The following is a 21046-nucleotide window of genomic DNA, read 5'->3' as shown; positions in this document are numbered from 1 at the left end:
TCTGTCTGTTATCATCTGTCTGCTGAAGCATAAATGCCAAAAAATTGTCTGTAAAAAGGGCATGTCCTCAGAAATTCTATAGGGAAGTCTGGGGACATGGTGCTGTAAAACCGGTTTTCTTTTATACTGTTAATATTAAAAATAAATACAAATACAATTACAATACAATTGAGCTTGATTATGCCAAGTAGTTTTATTATTTAAATTTTTATTCCTAGTTATAAAAAGCCATACAAAATTGTTCATTTTATTAATATTAATTCTTTCACAAAATACCAAAATCTTAAATTTCCATATTTTAAAGTGTCTGGTTTTCAGGTTATACAAGCAACATAGTAAAAAGCAGCAAGTTTCTATATATTTTATCTATGCTACCGCTTAATAATTCATGTCTCCTTTTGTCTGTCAACAGTCTTCTGGTTTTCAGAGTTCAATCTTAGGCCAGTCTTACTGTTAGCAAAACCATTCATGCAAACCAAGCAACAGCACCCCATTGGTGTGAAGCATGTGATAATAAGGAATAAGCATAACAACTAAGAGTGTGTGCCTTTTCCCATTTTACTTGTGATAATAAATCACACTTTTGAGCAATTGTGTTTACTTAACACACACATACACACGCACACACACACACACAGAGAGAGAGAGAAATCACACTCCTGTCAACGTTGTACTTTCATCTATGTTATAACACCACACACATTCTATGGGGAGAGGTCATGATGCCTTCAACTAAAAGACAAATATAAAAACTGCATTTCTATATAAAGCACATACAATAATAAAATTTTGTTTGTAGATACACAAGTATGTAGTTATGCCTCAGTATGTCTGATGTTTTGATAGCAGGATGTGTGACAAATATTCATAATAATCACCCTGCCCAAAAAGCAGAATTGTGACAGCTGGGGACAACATTATCAATTATTTTTAATAGCTGAATCTTGCAAAAATACAAATAAATGTCACATGTTGACACACACACACACAACCACCACATCTGTATGGTATAAATAGAAATGTGCTGTATCTCTGTATGAAAGCCTCTCTGAAACAACTGTTAGCTTGTGAGCAACGTGTTAAACATGGTGTGTGGGTATTGTGTTACCAACATCCGAAAAAAGCACAGGTGACAAAACCATATTAACCATATATATACCAAATACATCTTTCAACAACAAATACAACAGCAAACATCCTCTCCCCCAACCAGAAAGCACAATGAGAGGTTCCTGTGAGACACTGCCACCAAATGTAGGCTGACAGTGTAAACCCTGTTGGTTCAAAACGACATCTTGCAGAGAGCCTTAAGTTGAGCTCAACTGTCATGCATTTGGGTTCAATCTGGTGGGATTCAAAGGGTTTTCTAAAACCACAGACATTATTTTCTAAGTCAGTTGGGGAGATGGAGGAAAATGACAATCACTAGATGTTTTCAATCAACAGCATTATTAGCTTATTTGCAATTATTAGAGCTTTGAGATGGCAGTCAGCAAGGAGCCGGTCAGGACGACACAGGAGGCCAAGAAGAAGATAAAGCAGTTGACTAACCCCTGAAGGAAAAACTGGTGTTTAATATTATCATTTTAAGATTGTAGTTCTGCGGATATGCTCACCTTGGTAAACTGTTCCTTTGTACTTACTAAGTGAGTACAACTTGTATTACAGCTACTTTAATATACAACCATTGAATGAGAAAATCAAGATTATTGAATATGATCAGTGTTGATCATATGATCCTTACCTTAATCTCTCTGAACACCAAAGATCCCCACAGTGCTGCAACCAGACCGTATCCCTACAGAGGAGAAACCAAACAACAATCCGTTTATTCAACACAGACCACTGATTCAAATCATTTACCTTGAATCTGTTTCTGCTTTGTAGAATTTTGAAGGTCTTGCCGAGAAAAGGTTTTTGAATTACACACATCCTGCACTGAGCTACCACCTCAAGATCCGGCTGGTTATTCATTCTGACATCTGTGTCTTCAAGGAAGGAGTAAGAAGAGGATAAAAAGTAGTGGCCATTAGGCGCTCTCTGTTATTCCATACATACATGCTACAGTTGCAGATAATAATATACTGTATGGTGTAGACTTTCAACACTGTCTTAACAAGCATGTCACGTGGATTCTTTTCTTTAAACCTATTTTAACAAATACATTTAATTGGTCCAGTTTCAAGATATTTCATTACAGTTACACTGCTTTTTGTGAGGGATTAGAGTAATGAGAGAAACATGTAAAGTCTTGTTAGACCACAGAGGCAGGGGATATAAGCCATAGGAGGGCATTAGTTCATCTCACCACTGCAAAAATTACAATATTGGTTCATCCAGCCAATAAAGACTCTGGTGCCAGATGTCGCAACAACTTCTAGTTAAATTGGAATTAAAATTGGCCCTTGAAAATTATTGATGATTTTGATTCAAATTTTTCATTGACCAATATTTTTCTCCATGAGAAATTATATTGAAAACTAATGGCCCAAGAGTTATACCCTCCAGGGTATAATCCTAATGCTTTTATGACTGCCTGACATTTTCTGTATACCTCCATCAGGCTAAAAACTGAGCCTTTACTGAGAAGTCATGCTCTTCAGGGAACCAAAACCCTTTGCATTCAAAACACACCGTAAGCCTTAGTATCACCACCCCAGGACAAAACTATCACAATCGGAGGCAGACATCAAAATCTCAACAGAAAAATCCAAAACCATCTGCATAGCTAGATGCCATCAGCAGTTGTATGGAGAAACTGATTCATTTATGATGCTGGTCTGTTTGTAGTTGGACATCCAAGTGTCTCCAAAGACTTTTAGTGTGAATCTTCAAACAATCTGGCAGTCCAAGTGGTGGCAAACAGACAGCATTCATTTCCATTACCACTCAACTCAGGACATGATTTACTTACTGCAGTGACAATAGGAAAGGTAATGACTGCACTTAGGTAGTTATTGGCCAGGAACCAGCAGTATGTGGCTAATGACCACATCAGTCCAGACAATAGACCTGAGGAGCAAAAGAAAATGAGAATGTACATGTACATGTGCTTGAGTCAAAAACAGTGTCAATACTCAGCATACAAGCAAGCAGAGTTCACAAAACAGGTAAATATATTCATGTAGTACTAAGAGGGGACAAAGAGTCAGGATTAAAATGTGGGGATATATTTCTTTTTACATTCTCACAGCAGCAACCAAGTAGCTGCAGGATCTGGTGACTGTTTCACAAACTGAAGTTCAGTTCAATTTTCAATTCAATTTTATTTATATAGCGCCAAATCACAACAAAAGTCATCTCAAGGCACTTTTCATATAGAGCAGGTCTAGACCATACTCTTTAAAAATAGGTATTTACAGAGAAAGACCCAACAAATCCCACCATGAGCAGCACTAGGCAACAGTGGCAAGGAAAAACTTTGTTTTAAGAGGCGGAAACCTCGAGCAGAACCAGACCCAGGGTGGGTGGCCATCTGCCTTGACCAGTTGGGTTAAGAAGTGTTGGTACACAGACACAGTAGCTGTGCAGTAAATGAGAGGACACAGTGGTCAAGTACCCTATGGTGCCATGAAATTAAGGACCACTCTGGTTTGTCCACCCACCAAACTCTAAATGAAATGACAGATCTAAACTCTCAAGCCACACTGCATGCCAAGTTCTGGGCTAGAGTGGCCATGTTTGGCCAGAGTGGCCACAGTTCTCCCTGAGTGAACACATCCAACCATTCCCTGAGTGGACATGTTTACATGTGCAACTTGGCAAAGGAAGCCACTGTAGTTCCTCCACAACAGCTGATCCTTCCTGTGCTGGTGAGAGTCAAACTGAAGCTATTATTAGACACTCTGTTTGCCCCTGGTGCACGACAAGCGCAGTGGTGCACAGAAATAAATCAGCTGGTGGAAAATGGTGTTAAAGACAGGTCCCTCAGTTTTTACACTCCCTGTCTGAGCAGAGGAGTGTTAACAGACTAGATGCCAGTTTTGAGGCAGCAGCTTATGGTTTCAGCAGTGATGGCACTGATGGTGTAAACAAGTGGTTCCCAGTCTTTCTGGGAACCTTTTTGAACCCGTGGCCACTTATCACAGGTTACAACTGTGGTGTGAAGATGAGAGGATATTTCCCTTCATAGATAGTTTCATTTTAACCATTCTGAGAGGCCTGAAGAGGTGAAAAAAAAGGAATAAATCAGAAATGCCTGGGAAAAAATGACCATCATTTTTAATTTTTATTTCACGACTTTGATCATCACTGACAATCTTCATCTTATTAAGTCATTTCTATTTATCTTCCAATAGAAATCTGAATAGAAAAAATAGAAATAGAAATTCAGAAAAAAATAAAAGAAATTAAAAGGCAAGCTTTTAATTGGAACAGCAGTCTGCAGCCTGGCTCTGTCCATAATTAACTGCAATTTAACTTGATTTTAGAAAATATTTAGAAACAATTATTTTACATTTGAAAAAAACAAAAAACAAAATAAAAAGCAGAAATATTCTGATTCACTGCATTGATTATGAGGACTAAATTTGCAGAAAAAAATGAGAGTTTTGTAGTGAACTTATGATCCTCCAGACTTATTTGGGGGCCCCATTCACCACTGATGAAGACTATCTAGAGTGCAAGGGCTCAGGGTGAAATGACTGAAGGCTTTCTACAGGGTTGAACTAAGACCTTAAATTCCAGTATCACCAAAAGCTGAACATGATAAGACCATGGTCATGCCAAAAGCTTGAGAAAAACTGTTACCTGGTAGGATGGCTCTGGAGTAAACCCTGGGCCTGTTATTCATAGCAGCACAGTAGATGGCAAAGTACAATGTGCTTGCGACAAAAATGCCAGAGCACTGCGCGTAAACATAGTCAAGGTCTGTAAAGAAGTTAACACAAGAATTGACATTTTTAAATCATTTGTGTTTATCTCTGTGGGTTTGTGATTTAAAAAAAGCTGAAATCGGTTGTATTTCTTTGTTTTTAAAAGGTTCGTCACTATATAGTAGTCAACAGGTTAGAGGTAAAGCAATATAAAAGTCGCAGGAAAACATTTTATCAAATTCCTGAGCTGCCCCACTTACATTGACTTCAGAGAGCCAATCAGGGATTTGGATATTACATCTAGTCCTTTGGAGGGTCCAGTGTTATTCAAGACCAACACAGAATGACACAGCATTTTTGATCTTTCTCCATCTTTTCTTCAAGTTGAGGATAATGGTAAGCTTAATGGTAGTTATCAAACACTGAATCCATACCATAGACACTGGCTCCATGAAACATGCTGTCATGGCACGATGAATGGCTCTTAATGTAGAGGATTGGTGCGAAGGAGGAACCATACAGCAGGCCCGACACAACAGCGAGCAGGCAGCCTCTGATGAGAGGGATGAGGAACAGACTGTAAAACTGCGTAATGGATTATTTTAACTCTCCACGGACACATTGTTCAATTTGTGAAGTTAATTTCAGCATTGTTTACAAAGCTAATAAAAAAAATGGCATTGTCAAGACTGAATGCACATGGTAAACAGGGATGTATACAAACCTACTTACAACATTTCAATTTTAAAATCTTATCACTGAGGATGGCAGCATTATTTTGTTTTGTATTTAATGATTTTTATAGTTTGAGTGCTTTGTTTGTATTGTTTTTGAGTGCTTTCATTTTTCTCTGCCTAGTGTATTCTGTTGCTCTAATTTATCTATCTAGTGGGATTAATAACTTCCCTTAATCATAAAATTGTTCTAGTAAGTTATTTAAAGTAAGGAGAGACTTACTGTATCTCACCTCAGAAAGAACATTTGCAAAGAGACAAATCATGTTGCATTTAATATCAAACAAGCCAGCAGCTATAGACTGAACAAGTAAGGCCTATGATGAGTGCCTCAAGCCTCATGTAAAATATTTAATAAAATATTTAATTTAATATCTGTTCTATCCTTGAGGAACATATGTATTGATAATTTAATCAAATTAAATGTTTTATAAGCCCTCCCCTGTCTTGGTGTTTAGGCTGCACACAGCGTGTGTTGAGCTCACATGAACCGTCTGGTCTTTGGCCCGATGACGTCTATCCAGAACTCAGAGGAACTCGGTCCATAACTGCCTGAATTTGTTCTCTGCAGAAAGAAACAGCATCCTGATATGGAGTCATGTTGTCTTTCACAAGTGATACCAGCAGAGTACACAAGACAGGACAACGTCATGTCAACTCCCTTCAGGAAACCATGTGGGGAGAAATCAATTGTCCTTCACATTTTACTTGAGAATACTGGTAATTTAAATTCCTGAGAAGGGGTGAGAAAAATAAACAAACATTCAATCAATATACTCACCCTGTCGATAAGTAATGGAATCGATTCAGAATTGGGATGCAGCTCCACGTCCGCTTTCACAAAGAAAAAGATTAGCCCACTGGAACAAACACAAAATTTATTTTGGTTGCCCAAAAGAAAACAAAGCAAGCTGGTATGATCACATTTTTTTGCTCTGGTAATAGGTACTAGACAGCTACACTAGCAATAAGGTGGGAGAGTTTACCTCAGCAGACACAACCCAGCTCCACAGTAATTTAATATTGGCCTGGAAACCTCCTGAGCAGCAATCCCAAACCAGCCAAATCTGTGAAAGACAGGCACTTTGTTTATTTTGAATATATTGTCAAATAGAGGGGGGAAAATCCTGCTGCTGATATTAGGCGACAACTCTATTACAGGACCCAGTGATTGAGTTACAGTCAATTTAAAAGTCACCAGAATAAAAGGAATTACATTTTACATTTTGGGTGGAAGACCACACATTACTCTGACTCACCTTGAACTGGCCCAGCCCATCAACAAACTAGACGATCCCCAGATTAAAATCCCAAGACCGAGGCCAATCGCTTTAATAATTGGAACAACTGTTATGTTTCCTGTGGGCGACATTGGATGGAGAAGCAGCATGTATGGCTTATCTTATGGTGTGAACTTACAGTGTGATGACGTACAATAAGACTATGTCCATATCAATAGTGGAGACAGCAGTGACATGCATTGCACAAGGTTTCAAACTGCTTTAACATTAGGGACACTGTTTTAAAGCAGTGTGGGAGAAACAGACCCTTGGTTTTATTCAGCAACATAAACTGTAGATGGTCTTTTTATAGAGCCTTTCTTTCATGGGATGTTTGTGTAATTAAGTGAAGTGTTTGTGTTTTCTCACAATGCACAGAAGTACAATCTAGTCACAGCTGGGAAAATGTGAATAACATGTGGCATGACTGTTCAGCTAGTAAAAAAAAACCAAAAAAACAGAACAGGCTATTTAGTATATCTCCTCAGTGGCACATGAAGTGCACTTTATGGCAGTGGTATTTATGAAAGTGGGACACACTGTCAGTGTCCTCAAAGTTGGTCTCTTCTCCCACAGAAGTGTACCAACATCATTATTCTAAGATGGACTTTTAAGATGGACTGCAACAGATGGACTCTTTAAGTTGGATCTTTTAAGTCCATCTGCTGCTGCCCAATGTCCAGCTGGACACTTGATCCTACGAGACCAACTGCACTCGAACCGCACAAACAACACAAAGAATGAGCTGAGCTTGAAGTTTTGCTTTTATGGTACAATACCTGTGGCCCAGATCACACCTCCGAGCATTGCAAAAGGGTGGAATTTGGGTGACTGAAGCATCAAGTCTCCAATCATTGATACGACCCATATGGCTGCACAGTTTACCCACTGAAAAAACATCCCTGTAAACACAACACAGGCAAACTCTTAAGTAGGCCATCAGATATTTAACAGCACTAGAAAAGTCTTAAAAGCAGATTAATAATTTCTTTAAATGAAAATATTTAGTCTTTGAAAAGCAAATGCTGTGTGCTCACCATCTCCTGTCTCTATCCTTTTGACAGGAACAAAGTTGCTTCCATACAGCAACACAGCAACTACATTTGCAGCAATTCCATAGGCAAAATGAGTCATATTAGTTGAGTTAAAGGTGAAATCAAATGTTTCCACTTTTCCAACTGCAGCATTTTCACCATATCTGCCACCTGGAGAAGTAAAAGAAAACATCCAGGACTGTCGATTTCAGTCAACACACCAGTCAACACACCAGCCCCTACATTCATCACAGACCAATTATAGTTTACGTACCATGCTCAGCGGCGTGTTCAGCTCTACGACAGCTCGCCATCAATAATGTAGTGACAAATAAAAGCAAAGGTGGGACTTTTGCTTGGAGCATGTTAAAACGAAATATTTGTTTTTCCTGTGATGTAGCCAGGCCACAATGTTAAAAAGCGCTGAGGCCGTTGTGTGTCCGCGGTGGTGAGGACAGAGAATCTGCCAGGTGCTGCCAATTATCTAATCACTCGATCTGATTCATAACGGCTGTAGAGGATGTATGGCAAGAGAAATAAAAATACTGCAGGACAAACATGAAGACTTCTGTCATCTCTGTGAACTGAAATAATCATATAGAAACCTTATTTATGATTTATTTTAATTTACTGTCTCCGCAAACTGATTATTTTGAGCAGTGTCGGCACAAACTCGATGAGTCAAATGAAGTTAAGAAAATAAATGAGTCACCGATTAACTGTTTTATTATTCAGTGCTTCATGGGAAACTTAATCATAGCCTACTGTTTTTATTTGATTGAGAAATGATTGGAAATGATCCATGTGTGTTCTCTCCGGGATCAACTTAGGTTAACCGGTATCGCGAAGCTGGTTCACTTGGCAACGCATGATGTACGACTAAGCTGCTCCGAAGCAAGTCAGCATCAGAGGATGTGATTAAACCCGTCAACAACCTGACCTGGAAAAACTGAGTTCTTATGGGATCCTGACAGAAGATTCTCAACGATTTTTCAAAAATAATAAATAAACAAATAAATTTTAAAAAAGAGCAATAGATTTTTTTAAGATTAGTGGAAACACTTCGCTGCTCCACGCTTTCCATTTGTCACCATAATGACCATTAGAGCTGCATTTTCGTTGCAGTTTCTTTCATTTCTTACAGTGTGGATGCATTTGCACGCCTTTTATTCCATCACTGCTGCTCAGAGCAGACCTTTTGGTGATAATTGGAAACGAAACCATCTGTTGTATCTTATTAGAAAAATAATTTACACACGGAAATAGTAGGCTACGTGATAATAAATGCAATAGGCTACTTATGTCAGATAGACCTCGAGAGACAGTTTAATCAGTGTCAACCTATCCATGTCATCAGTGTGATCAGTATCCGGCTCAGTGAAGCCAGAGAACTCCAAGAGAGCCACACTAAGCTGAACTCGCTTCTTAGTACAAGCCCCAGGTTTGAAGACTCGTCTTTCTGGTATGTTGAGGATGACATCCCTTATCTGGACATCAATGATCTTTATAGGCCACAACACAATAGATCTATATTTAAACCTGTCTTTATTCAAGTCAGGAAATCCTGCAACACGAGCTGCTGCGCCCAGACTGCATTTCCCTGCCACAAGGAAGAAGGAAATTTGTTTCCTGATGTTAACTGTTTCCCCCTTTCACATTTCTGTTCTGTTCTATTCAATCCTATTATCTCCACCCGTGATCAGCCTGTACTTGATAATTGATAATTAGGGAAATGGACCAGCAGATGTCGCCTAAAACGCATGAATGTACAATGGATGAACATATTCTTAGTTCTTCAGAGGAAAGACTGTTGAACTTATTAACCTCACCTCTAACCTCTGTATTTAGATATCATCAAATAATAATAATAATCCCATTAAGTCCACAGAGTCCTTATAGAGATTAATACGCGTCAACAGATAATTCTTATGAAATTTTTAGCACTAATTGCAATTATATCCCCGATGATCTCACAGTCATTTAGGGGTTTACATTGTGTTAAAAGCAGTAGGCTGTCCAAACATTTGTTAGACACGTGTTAGACTAGTTGTTACTTGAACTATGTACATAACTGGATCACTTTTAGTCTTGTGTTGAGGCTGTGTAAACGGAAATCCCATGCATTTTCAGGGGGTGTTCAATACATTTCAACATTGAGTTAACTGGTTAATAAGGTGTTCCATGAGTGTTTATAGCATTTTTACCACAGGTCCAGTTTCTATCTGAAAGAGGACGAAAAAAAAATCAAGAAATTCAAGTTACTTCATATTTGGCTTGGAGGGTGGTTTCCCAGCGCCTCCATCCACTGCGCAGTTGTCTCCGTGCCCTGTGTGGCCACAAAGCCTCCCTTCCAAAATGAGTTTCGGAAGTTGTGCGCTCCTCCCTGGTTAGAGTTTGGCGCAAAAAAGACACTCAACCATGACAATAACATAAGTTCTAATGGGGAAGTCTCGCTTACACTGGCTGTGCTTCCCTTTTTTAAGACTCAGCAGCAGCTTTCGGAGGTGCCCTCTTTCAAAAAGGAGTTTGATAATTGCGACCGTATGTGTTGTCTATTTGGTTTTTGTGGTTTCACAAGTTGGATACTCGCAGCAGCACCGCCGGGACAGAAGGACAGATAAAGACCGACACACCCGTGGATTGTATAATTTGGAGACTAATGGTGCCCTTCAAGACTCAGTGGACTTGCCGACCGGTGCGAGCTTTGTGGTTCCGACCCGGTCCAACGTGGTGTACATAACGCTAAGGTCTAAGCGCCTGAAACCAGCAAATATTCGGGGTACAATCAGACCAAAACTGAGGAAAAAAGTGAAAAGGAATAAAACAGCCAGTTCAGCTTTTACGCAGAACAAACTTGGCACTTTGGATCGGGACGAGGGCCAAATTAAGCGCAACTTTGCACCCAAGACTTCCTGGAGAGAAAGCAGGGATGTTGATTATAAATCTTTAGATATAATCCAGAAGTCTCATAAAGATGTAGTAGCAGACTCCAACATTAGTTCTATCAGAATTTACAGCCAAAGAGCGCCACCATGGTTCAGCCCACAGGACGTGAAAGCCATGCGCTTTCTTGCGGATGCCAAAGTTTTGCGCATCAGAGAAGTTTCCCACGGAGACTCTTCATCTCTTCTGATATTTGACGGCGAGACAAAGGTTTCACCGACCAACAAAAACCACACAAAGCGGAGCAATGTGTGCGCGGGGCAGTGTGGAGTCATCAGCAGCCCCGTGGACACTACTGAGGTCTTTGCTTTCCATTTGGACAGGGTGCTGGGGCTGAATAGGACATTACCAGCTGTGAGCAGAAAGTTCCGAGTTGTACACGGTAGGTCACCAGTCACCCGAATAGCGTGTCTGATTACCTGAGCTGAGTTGGATTTAAAAAAAAACAAAAAAAACAAAAAAAAAAACAGGTTGATTCATTAATGTACCGGGTGTATTTTATTGCAAGCAGTGAATGATGATAATAATCACTGAGCATTAATGCATGCCGGTGAGGGACAGAGAAGAGGGAGAGAGGTTGGGGGGAGGAGGAGAGAGGAGAGAGGAGGAGGAGAGAGAGAGAGAGAGAGAGAGAGAGAGCAGCTTAAAGGTGGAGAAGATTCTATCAGAGGATGAAAAATGACATTTTCTAACTTGTCTGGTCGGTTTCCTCACTCTGAGTGGAACTGCTTTAGATGTGCTCAGGTGAGTCTGTGCCAGCTCTGTCATAGACTAGTTTTTTTTTATGTTAAACATCTACACTTATACTTATGGTAACCATCTATTCATTACAAATCTTGTGTATATGTTGTGTTACTGGACTCTATGGTTGACTTAAATGAAATTTCCAGCAAATGAGGTGCTCTGAAATTGTAGTGTAGCAGTGGGAGAGGTGGGCCATGACAATCCAACAACTATGTGCTTTTCAGCTGCACACTGAATCATAACCTGCACGTTGTTGTAGGCAAAAGAGTGTAAGCAGGACTGTACACAAAACCATGAGTGAGCACATGTTCCAAGGAGACAAGACTGAAACTGGAGCTGTCCAAACATATTCAAGACCAAGACTGGCAAAGGAGGACTCTTTAAGGGAGGCGTGAGTTTACATACCTGACCTGTTGTGGGACCACACAAAGTTCTCTTTTTCTTAAGTCTGTGACATCAGGAACATTGTTTTGAGGCCAGATTGAATTACCAAACCAGTGCTTAAATGTGTAATAAAATGTGTTTATTACATTTATACATTTAAACTTCTAGTTCTCCAGAACTTCGAGAATGGCAGAACACTCTGTAATGAGCGTTTCCAAGGGGTGTAACTACAAATTAGGGAGCATATAATCAGCAGACAAGAGAGACCTTGTCCATTTCCTTCTCTTGTTTACACCACCATTATTCCATCATGACTAACGTCTATATCTGTTTTTAGTCTTCAAAACAAAAAAACAAAAACATTCTTTTTTCACTTTGCCTCAGATCGCAGAACATCATGTCTCTCTAGGTGTGTGATTTGTTAGTGCTCTGATGAAATGCTGATTTGAAAAATAAATATATTATTCTGACTCATAAAAGTCACATTAGTCAGCTTTGATGATGCCTTGGATAGTCCCACAGTTCTCTTTGCTCTTAGGTGCCCTAACTCATTCCAGCATGCACCAAAGAGGATATTGCATAACCAAAAAATGAGCGAATCATTCCATTAACAGCTCCTATCATAACTGATGATAGTGAGTTGCTTTAGCAAGGTAAACAGTCTGGTCAGCTTATGCAATTCCTGGACACTGTGGGAAGAAAGCTTTCTGCTCAGTTACCTATGGTAGATACTGAGCAACCAGGTGTGTATGTGTTAAACTGAATAAATGTCAGTGAGGGTGCCACTGATGACATACATGCATTGCTCAGTAAGCTTTTCCTGGATAAAAATAGGTTAAAACTCAGTGAGAGCGAACAGTTGTTGAAATCTGACCATGTAATCCGCCTATCCTCCCTCTCTAGATGGCCAGCCCTGTCCAGTGGTATCATGGGATGCATCTCTGTACCCAGATGGCCTTGCTGCAGGCCAGGCCACCGTGAGGTTAACATGGGGGGACTACCAGAGCTCCCTGAAACAAAGGTGCTGGCATAAAAACATCATCCCGAAGCCCGGCTCTGGCTGCTCCACTATTCATCACTATGAGTGGAGCAAGCTAGCTCTGTTCGACTTCTTGTTACAGGTAACAAAGGCTGTTTGAAAAACATAGTGTGATAATGACAAACACTGAGATCTGGGGTATTTCTCTGAAGGCAGAAAAATATATCAGTGACCTCTATGTCCTTGTGTTTTCACTTTTGTGCGGTTAGAGCCTTCCCAGCCTTCTTTGAATTCCAAAAATGCCTCACAGATGTCTTTTGCAAACATCCTTTTGTGTGACATCAGCAATATGGTCCAACAGCTGTTACTGTGGAAAAAAAAGTTAAATATCCTCAGAGGTATTGTCCTTTGGCTGAATAAATGCCTTGTTTCCTGTGTGAGAGACCTCTCCACATCACATTTTGGCACTGACAACACATCCCCTGAGAATTCATTAATTCATCCCTTGATCGCGAAATAGCAAAGATTGTGGACTGAGGAATTTTAAAAAGCTTGGAAAAAAGTAGTAAATTGGCTGTTGAGGTTGTTGTGTCACAGCTTTGATCGTTCATCTCTGTTAATTCGTTATTTCAGGTTCCTCACAAATAAATGAATGAATAAATAACAAGAAACCCACATTGTGCAGTTGAGAGAAACAGATTCTACAGACCACATAACACATCTTGTCAAAGATATCAGTGAACTGAATATAATGAAGTTATTACATTGCTTTTGTACTGCATAACAGACAGATAACATCTGTTCATGTCACAGAAAGATATCTGCTTATCCTGAACTGACCCCCAGTGAGAACAACCATGGCTGAACACCAGTGTGGAACTCCAGTGGTTCCTCTAATCGCCACTTTTAGTGAGAATTCTTTAACTCACTGGGCTCAAGTCTGAACAGTTTGAAACTGTAGGTCCACGACAATGGATGCTGGGTTTGGAGGGGTTATGCTTAGAGGTATTTCTGCTCAGCACACTTCATGTTTTGGCAGATGCTCACCCATCCAAGTCCCCTCAATCCCCAGGTTTCTCAAAAAAGTACATCTAATCTTTGCTTCAAAAGTCCCATCTGAAACCTATGATATCCAACATCTCAGATGCTGCATCTTTGGTGCCCTCCTGATTTGGTGGCACCATTTGAAACCTCCATCAATCAAATGGTTAAGCACACTGAGAAAGATTAATGGATGAGCCGTGGTGCCGTGGTTGGGAGTTGGAGCTGCCATTCCTTGTGGAGGCAGCATGAGTTATATGAGAGGAGGTACTGCCTGACAGGCTTAAGAAAGTCCTTTGTGCGATCATATCACTCAGCACTCAACTACAAATATCCTCTGAAGAAATGTAAACTTCCTTTTTCAGATTCACAACCGTCTGGATAAGAGCTGCTGTGGGTTCAGGCCCCGGCAGGAAGATGTGTGCGTGGAGCTTGGCCACCACACTGAATGCGGGGACCAGGACCACATCCAACTGGCAAACATCATCCACAGAGGTCACGACCCCAGACACCTGGTCTTCACCAACAACAAAGGGTTCTTTGACCGTAATGAGGACAACTTGGACTTCAGGCTGCTCGCGGGAATCAAGGAGTAAGTTTGGATCATAACATTAACAAGAAAAAAAACAATCTATTGTTTGATTAATACTAATAATAATAATTTCAGTGATTTTGTTTTTATTACACTACCTCATTCATGAAATGTTCACACAGACAGGTTGATATTAACTTGTGCAAATGAGCAAAATAATGTTTGCCAGATCCATCAATGCTTTCCCTTTGCAACACAGTTTGAAAAATTCTAGCATGCAAAGCTGAAAAAGCAGATTTGAATCCCTGACAAGGGTGTTCAGAAAATGGATTTAATGTTTTGTACACAATAATCTGCAATTATAGACAATAACATGCTATTTTAAAACTTTAAAATCATATTTTTAAGTCATAGTTTAAACATTTTAAGAAACATTTAAATCTGGTTACACAAAGTAAAAATGTTGTTTGGATGAATCTGGGGGGCAAGTGTGTCCCATGATAATGTGTTATTTCGGTTTATTCCCCACTGATTTCTATGGATATATAATTCCACACCACACTGCAGAGACTTTGCTTTCTTTTCATCCATCTTTTGATCAATAAATCAGTGAGTCATATCACTGAGGAGACGGAAGAGAAACTGTGGTTTGGCAAGGACGCTTGTGTCTCCCCTTCGAACATGCATCCCTGTGATCCTCATCAAAACTGTAGTCTGTATTCTGGCATTCAAATCAGATATAAGGGAAACGAAACTATAAATTTAGCTGCAATCAGATGACATTAAAGCTACAAGATCACAGGACATCATTAATATCTGATCTTTTTTTGATCATATGTTGGATTTTTTGTAGATCTGAGGAGGTTTTATCTGTGACTCCTATCAAAGCTAAATGAACTGATGTTTGACATTTTATTCCAGGCACAATCCAATCAGACATGTACACCATACTGTATTACAGTTTATTGGAAACGTTGAGCTGCTTCAAAACCTGAACTTAGTCAGTTAATACTTAGCAGTCTTTTTGCGGCTATTTTCTAATTGTCTTTAAAGTCTGCATGATCACCTTCCACCTGTCTCTCTTATGTTGTCTGTTTACTTTGTACATTTCTCTGACGTAGAGCCCCCCTGCAGGCAGTTTTCAGGCTCCAATTCAAACTCAACCAGGCAAACCACAAAACTGTATCTCTGAGTCAAAGCAGCAAATATCACTTTCTGTTTTCTTCAATTACAAGCCATACTATGTGCATAGAATGCTTCAACCCACACAGATTTGTCTTGCTCTTGTTGAAAACATATGAAGTATCACTCACCCCCATTCATACTTAAGAGGAAAAAACATGATGATGTCTGACTCCAAACCTTGCTGTTGCAACCAGCTGCTGCAGTTTCACATGATATACTGATCTCACTTTTAATCTCTGCTGGTATTTCATTTGTACGAGTGGAGCCTCTCGAAAGCTGTTGAAATGTCAAAAAATAGAAGTAGTGACTTTCTGCCCCTGCTTGTGCTGGAATTATGAATAACCTCATTTCATTCAGTCAGTGATGAATATGTGGTTGGATGTGGATGGGATTTAGTGTAATTTCAACTGACAAAAGTGCCAGTGTTTTTCTGATTTCAAGTCAGCTAATGTAAATGGCAAGCCACTACTGGAGAGTAACTAACTATTTTTGTTCCCAGTTTTTTAGGTTAAACTAGTAGAACAGCTCTGCAAAACATTCTACAGTTTTAAAGAGGTGTTAATTGAAATTAATTAGTTTGGAGGTTGTGATAGTGTTTAATTATATTGCATTATTCTGAGAGGACCCTTTAAATCTATTACACTCATTGATTTAACTGGGGTAATTTTAGAAACGCCTGTCACTATGCATTACAGTTCAACAGTACAACAAACTACAGCTTGCAATGACCATGAAGCTGAATCAACACCCTCCAAAAAACTGTTTTAAATGTATTAGGGGTAGGATTTATTCCAGGGATTTCATATTCTACATTCATAAGACTGCATTAGTTATAACTAGGGAAATCTGATGAACTGACAACTGAGTGAGACAACGAGAAACAATAGCTATAAGCAGTAATATTGCTTTCAGTGTCTAGCATTTCTTAATTGTATTGCATCTTTTTTCAGACGGTAACCACAATCAGCAAAAGGGTTGTGAGATATTTTAGAGGTGCTTCCAGTAGAAACTTTAAAGACCAGCTCCTGCCTTAAATCCCGTGTTAATTCACCTTAATTAGTTCCTGAACCATGAAGTGTGTTTAGTTTGTTTAACAGTGCACACATGGAGGGTAGAGCAGGGATTAAATGTTAGTTTGGAGATATAAAGTTGTTATCGTTTTCTGTGCAATTGTCTCTGTGGTATCAATTACCTTCTCAGTATTGCAGGATTTACTCTAAAGATATAGCCAAGACACAGTTGCAGCAAAGACAAATATGATTGCATCACTATGTTTACCTGCTTCTGTTTTTGGCATGTCACACTCTGTTGTTGGTAGCCTATACCACTTTCACATAGGGTGCTATAGCTTCAGAGAGTCAATCGCATTACCTATGCCTCCAGCAAAGAACACGTCTGCTTCTGAGACAGTGTGTCTCTCACTAACACTCAATTTACTTTCTCACACTTGTGTATCTATCCAGACTTCCAGAGCAGGCAGTGTCAGTGCTAAGGAGCAGGAGGCTGAGGGAAAAACTCCTCCAGTCTCTGTTCCTGGACCAGACGTACTGGGAGAGCCAGGGAGGCCGACAGGGCATCGACAAACTGATCGATGTTATTGAGAGGCGGGCAAAGGTCCTCCTCACCTACATCAATGCCCACGGGATCAAAGTTATCACAATGAATGTGTGATGAGGTTCACACCAGTCAAGTGCAGAATTACTGAGACAGCCAAGTAAATTAATGATTTGATCGCTGTGACTTCAGTGTGTCCTATCCTGTCCTGTCAGAATGTCCTTTTACAAGACACTGGAGCTTCATCCATTTACATTTGGTGCTCTGGATAAAAATATCAACTAATGCCTAAAATGATTACATATAATGTAAGTTATGCCAATTCTTTAATATCATCTTGTATCACAAGAGTGTGATATTTTCTTTTCTTTTTTTGCTAATGAAGGACTTATTATAAATTGCCCACTAACCTCTAAAAAAAGCATAAGTTGTGATAATTATGTAATAGCAACCCATTCAAGTAATTTGTGGTTCAGGAAGCACCAAAAACCTGCCATTTGCATGAGATACTGAGAAATTCTTTAATTTAACTAATTTTGACAGCGAACCTAACTTTTACTTAAGGAAACTAATTAGGTTCACTTCCTTCTCTAGGTCTTCAGTTCTTTCTTCCCCATAGGCCAGTAAGCTGCTATCATTATGTAAAGAATATGCTGCAGTTAGAACTTTTTCTCCTCCTGAGGCCTTCCAACAAGCATACTTTGCATTATGCACGACGGGAATGATAAATTATGTTCTTCTCCACTCCTCAACTGTGCAGCAGGAATTAAGATATCAATAAAGCCTCTTATTGTAGTTAATAAGTCATGGCCCAGATCCACTTGGCTTGACCACCATCACACATTATACACTGAAAAAAGATTTTCATTTAAATGAGCTATTTATCTTATGTACAGTCTTAAAAATGCTCTTTTTCTTTTCCAAAGAACACCCAAAGATGCCAAAGAAGCTTCACTTGTTTTCAGTATAGCCTTGCCTGTATAATTTTATTTTTAAGATACAATACAACATTACTTACTGTATTATGATGTACATTATATATCTTGAAACGTGTTTGGGAAAGAACTTGGGACAGTGAGAATTTTAACTGAGAAGTCAGACTGTGCTATTCTTTTTTACATGCACTCTTTATTTCAGTTAAACTATGAAAACTCCTTTTGTCACAACCATTTTCATTGTATTTATTTATTTTTGTACTATTGAAGATGTTTGAGCATTAGATGGTCAATAAAAGCATTTATTTGGGCTTTGGGCTCTCAGAGTTGGAGTCAATGGGCTTTGAGGGTTATTTTCTTGTGACCATGCCGGGCATTCACTTGGCTGTTGTTTTAACCCCTCTGCACCCGTATTAGTGCGTCAGCGGGGTTTGTGCCTCTGTGTGTTTGTGTTAGAAAAACCCCTCTAGTTCCCAGAGTGCTCAGCAGCGGAACTTACTTTCTTTACACACATGTGTGCATGCGTTTTCTCAGACAATAACATACACACAGACAAAAGACCACTTTTGGCCAATACATGCATGTAACCATATATGTAAGGACACACACAGACACACAGACAAACAGTGGGACCTAGACCAGACTCAGAGAAATTAGACCACGGTAAAAACAGTGTGTACACGTCTGCAGGTCAAGTGCTGCACTCCAAACTGACAAACAAGACGTTACAAGTAGGTTCTTAGTCAACTCAGGCACACCCAGCCAAACATCAGCTTTTCACCCATGAAAAATATTATTCAACCATATTGCAGATGAAGAAATTTAAAGTCAAGATAAAATTAAAAGGAAAAAAAAGAAAAAAAAAACTTGAAATCTTTGTTGGGGAGAGGCAACTGACATGATCTTGAAACTACTGCAAAGACCAACAAGAGTTGCACTTGTGACCTCGTCTACTGCAATGTTGTGACTTTGATATTTTATTATTTGTTAAAGGGGTGAAGTTACACACTTAAGTAACCTATACAACAAGATAATTTCACACTACTACAATTATGATATGGTCTATTCAGACTTTTGGTACTGTCAGACAGAGAGGTAGCAAGGACAACCACAAAAGTAGTTCATCATGTAGACGGCAAAAATGTTGTTTTAACAAAGCTAGCTTTAACTGTCTCAACCCTGGGTGGCTTAAACTCAGTCAAACAGCCTATCAGATATGAGCTTATTAGGTTATAGTGTGTGATTTACATACAAGAGATTAAAAACTAATAACTTTATTCTTTAGATACACAGATTAGTGAATGAGAGTCAGAGTGTAAAGGCTGGAATCTTAAAATAGTACTGTGGATCAGCAGTCAAAGGCATTGTTCGACAATTTGAGAAATAAGCTTGTTTGTTTTCTTGCTGAGAGTTAGATGAGAAGACTGATATCACTTGGCATATGTTTATGGTAAATATGTAGCTGGATCCAGTCACTAGTTAGCTTAGCTTAGCATTAAGACTGGAAATCCCTCTTGCCTGGGACCAGTTGCCAGGCAGCCAGCAGAGACTCCAGGATCTTACCCATCCCTCTAGGACCGATGCTGTGATACAGAATAACATCTTTGCTTTGCTCATTATCACAACCACATTTGAACAACACTTGTATCAACATGAATTTATCCTGCTGACTCCTGGAATTGATATGTGATAAAGCTAATTTAGCAAAACATAGAAACTGAACAATTTGACCCTGAACCAACACATTAATTAATTAAATCTGTGATGAAAGTTTGATGAGGTAAATAGGCATCACTTTAAAGTTTCTGTGCCTTAAAGGAAAATGCAGGGTTTGCAAAATGTATGTCCTCAGGCTGCTCCAAGAGGCAACAGGCTTTGTACTTCAGTTTTCCCATTTCATTAAGCAGGTTTTAGCTTGAGCCCTGAGAAAGTCTGTGCTTTTGATAAACTGGCAAATTGGATCATTTTCTCAAAAAAATTTAAATAACCTCACAAGGTGTAGCTTCAGGGATGGTTTGTGAAATGTATACAATTACTCAGTGAATGTTTCTTTCTTCTATATGACAGGCCTTACATGTTCACTCTTGTTTTCACAGATAATGAGCCTTTTTCTCTGTGTTTCTTCCTCTCCATCTTCTTTTTGTCTCTCTCGTCTTCTTATTTTGAGTGAAGTTAATGTTTCTCCTCATCTTGTCTCCAAGGCAGTATGGAAAACAAGAAGATTTTGTCTTTGAGGCAGTTTACGAAAATAATTTGGGACGGGACAGTTCATCTCAACTGTACCCAGCTGGCTGTTGCTCTGGTCAGACTCCAAATAGCATCCAAACAGAGGACTCTTTATTCTCATAAAGCTCAGCTTCAGCCCCGATAATCGTTCTGGTTTACCATGATGTCACTTTTCCCACTTGGTGCAGCAAAGTTTGCCACTCACCCACACTGAACTCTGACAAAAAACTTGTGTGCCCACAAGCAGAATCTGTCAGAGTAACTTATTTATCATAACATTAATTCATTTACTTTTGGATTGGGTTTTCTCTCAATTAACTGTGTATTTTGTGGCTGCACAAAGAACTTCACACATTAACAGGAATTAAATTATTAATTAATATTTTACAAAATTTGAACTTAAGTATTCAGAGAACATATAGCTGACAGTACACTGCTGTTTCTGCATTTAAAGAAAAAGTTGTATTTTAGGAAAAAACTGTTTTTTGCTTTGAGACAAGAAGACTGATATCTGTATATTGAATGTTTTGTTATAGCCAGCAGCAAATTAGCTTAGCTTACGGCTGGCTTTAAGGGTCAAATGCAGGTTTGGCACCTAACTATGCGGTGTTAACAAAAACCTGCATACCAACACCTCTAAAGCTCACTAATTACAATTTGT

General features: G+C 39.2%; 2 protein-coding genes across 3 annotated transcripts; one reads left to right on the top strand and one right to left on the bottom strand.

The window, feature by feature from the left end:
- Positions 1-232: 232 nt before the first annotated feature.
- Positions 233-8428, bottom strand: tmem144b (transmembrane protein 144b). Of its 2 annotated transcripts, XM_018679421.2 has the most exons (12): positions 8137-8425; positions 7866-8033; positions 7608-7730; positions 6808-6907; positions 6535-6615; positions 6330-6408; positions 6034-6113; positions 5249-5367; positions 4750-4869; positions 2915-3012; positions 1745-1798; positions 237-1553 (listed from the first exon to the last, which is right to left on the bottom strand). In XM_018679421.2, exons 1-12 carry the CDS (start codon positions 8225-8227, stop codon positions 1470-1472), a joined length of 1197 nt encoding a protein of 398 aa, XP_018534937.1. In that variant the 5' UTR covers positions 8228-8425; the 3' UTR covers positions 237-1469. The 2 variants fall into 2 exon arrangements, with proteins under 2 accessions (XP_018534939.1, XP_018534937.1); XM_018679423.2 differs by lacking the exon at positions 4750-4869 and having other exon boundaries at positions 233-1553; positions 8137-8428.
- Positions 8429-9839: 1411 nt separating this feature from the next.
- Positions 9840-18496, top strand: gask1b (golgi associated kinase 1B). Its single transcript, XM_018679420.2, has 4 exons — positions 9840-11187; positions 12837-13054; positions 14319-14545; positions 17134-18496. Exons 1-4 carry the CDS (start codon positions 10302-10304, stop codon positions 17339-17341), a joined length of 1539 nt encoding a protein of 512 aa, XP_018534936.1. The 5' UTR covers positions 9840-10301; the 3' UTR covers positions 17342-18496.
- Positions 18497-21046: the final 2550 nt, after the last annotated feature.

Source organism: Lates calcarifer, linkage group LG8, assembly GCF_001640805.2.
Source record: "Lates calcarifer isolate ASB-BC8 linkage group LG8, TLL_Latcal_v3, whole genome shotgun sequence".
Lineage (NCBI taxonomy): Eukaryota > Metazoa > Chordata > Actinopteri > Centropomidae > Lates > Lates calcarifer.
This window is presented reverse-complemented; position numbering and strand designations above follow the sequence as displayed.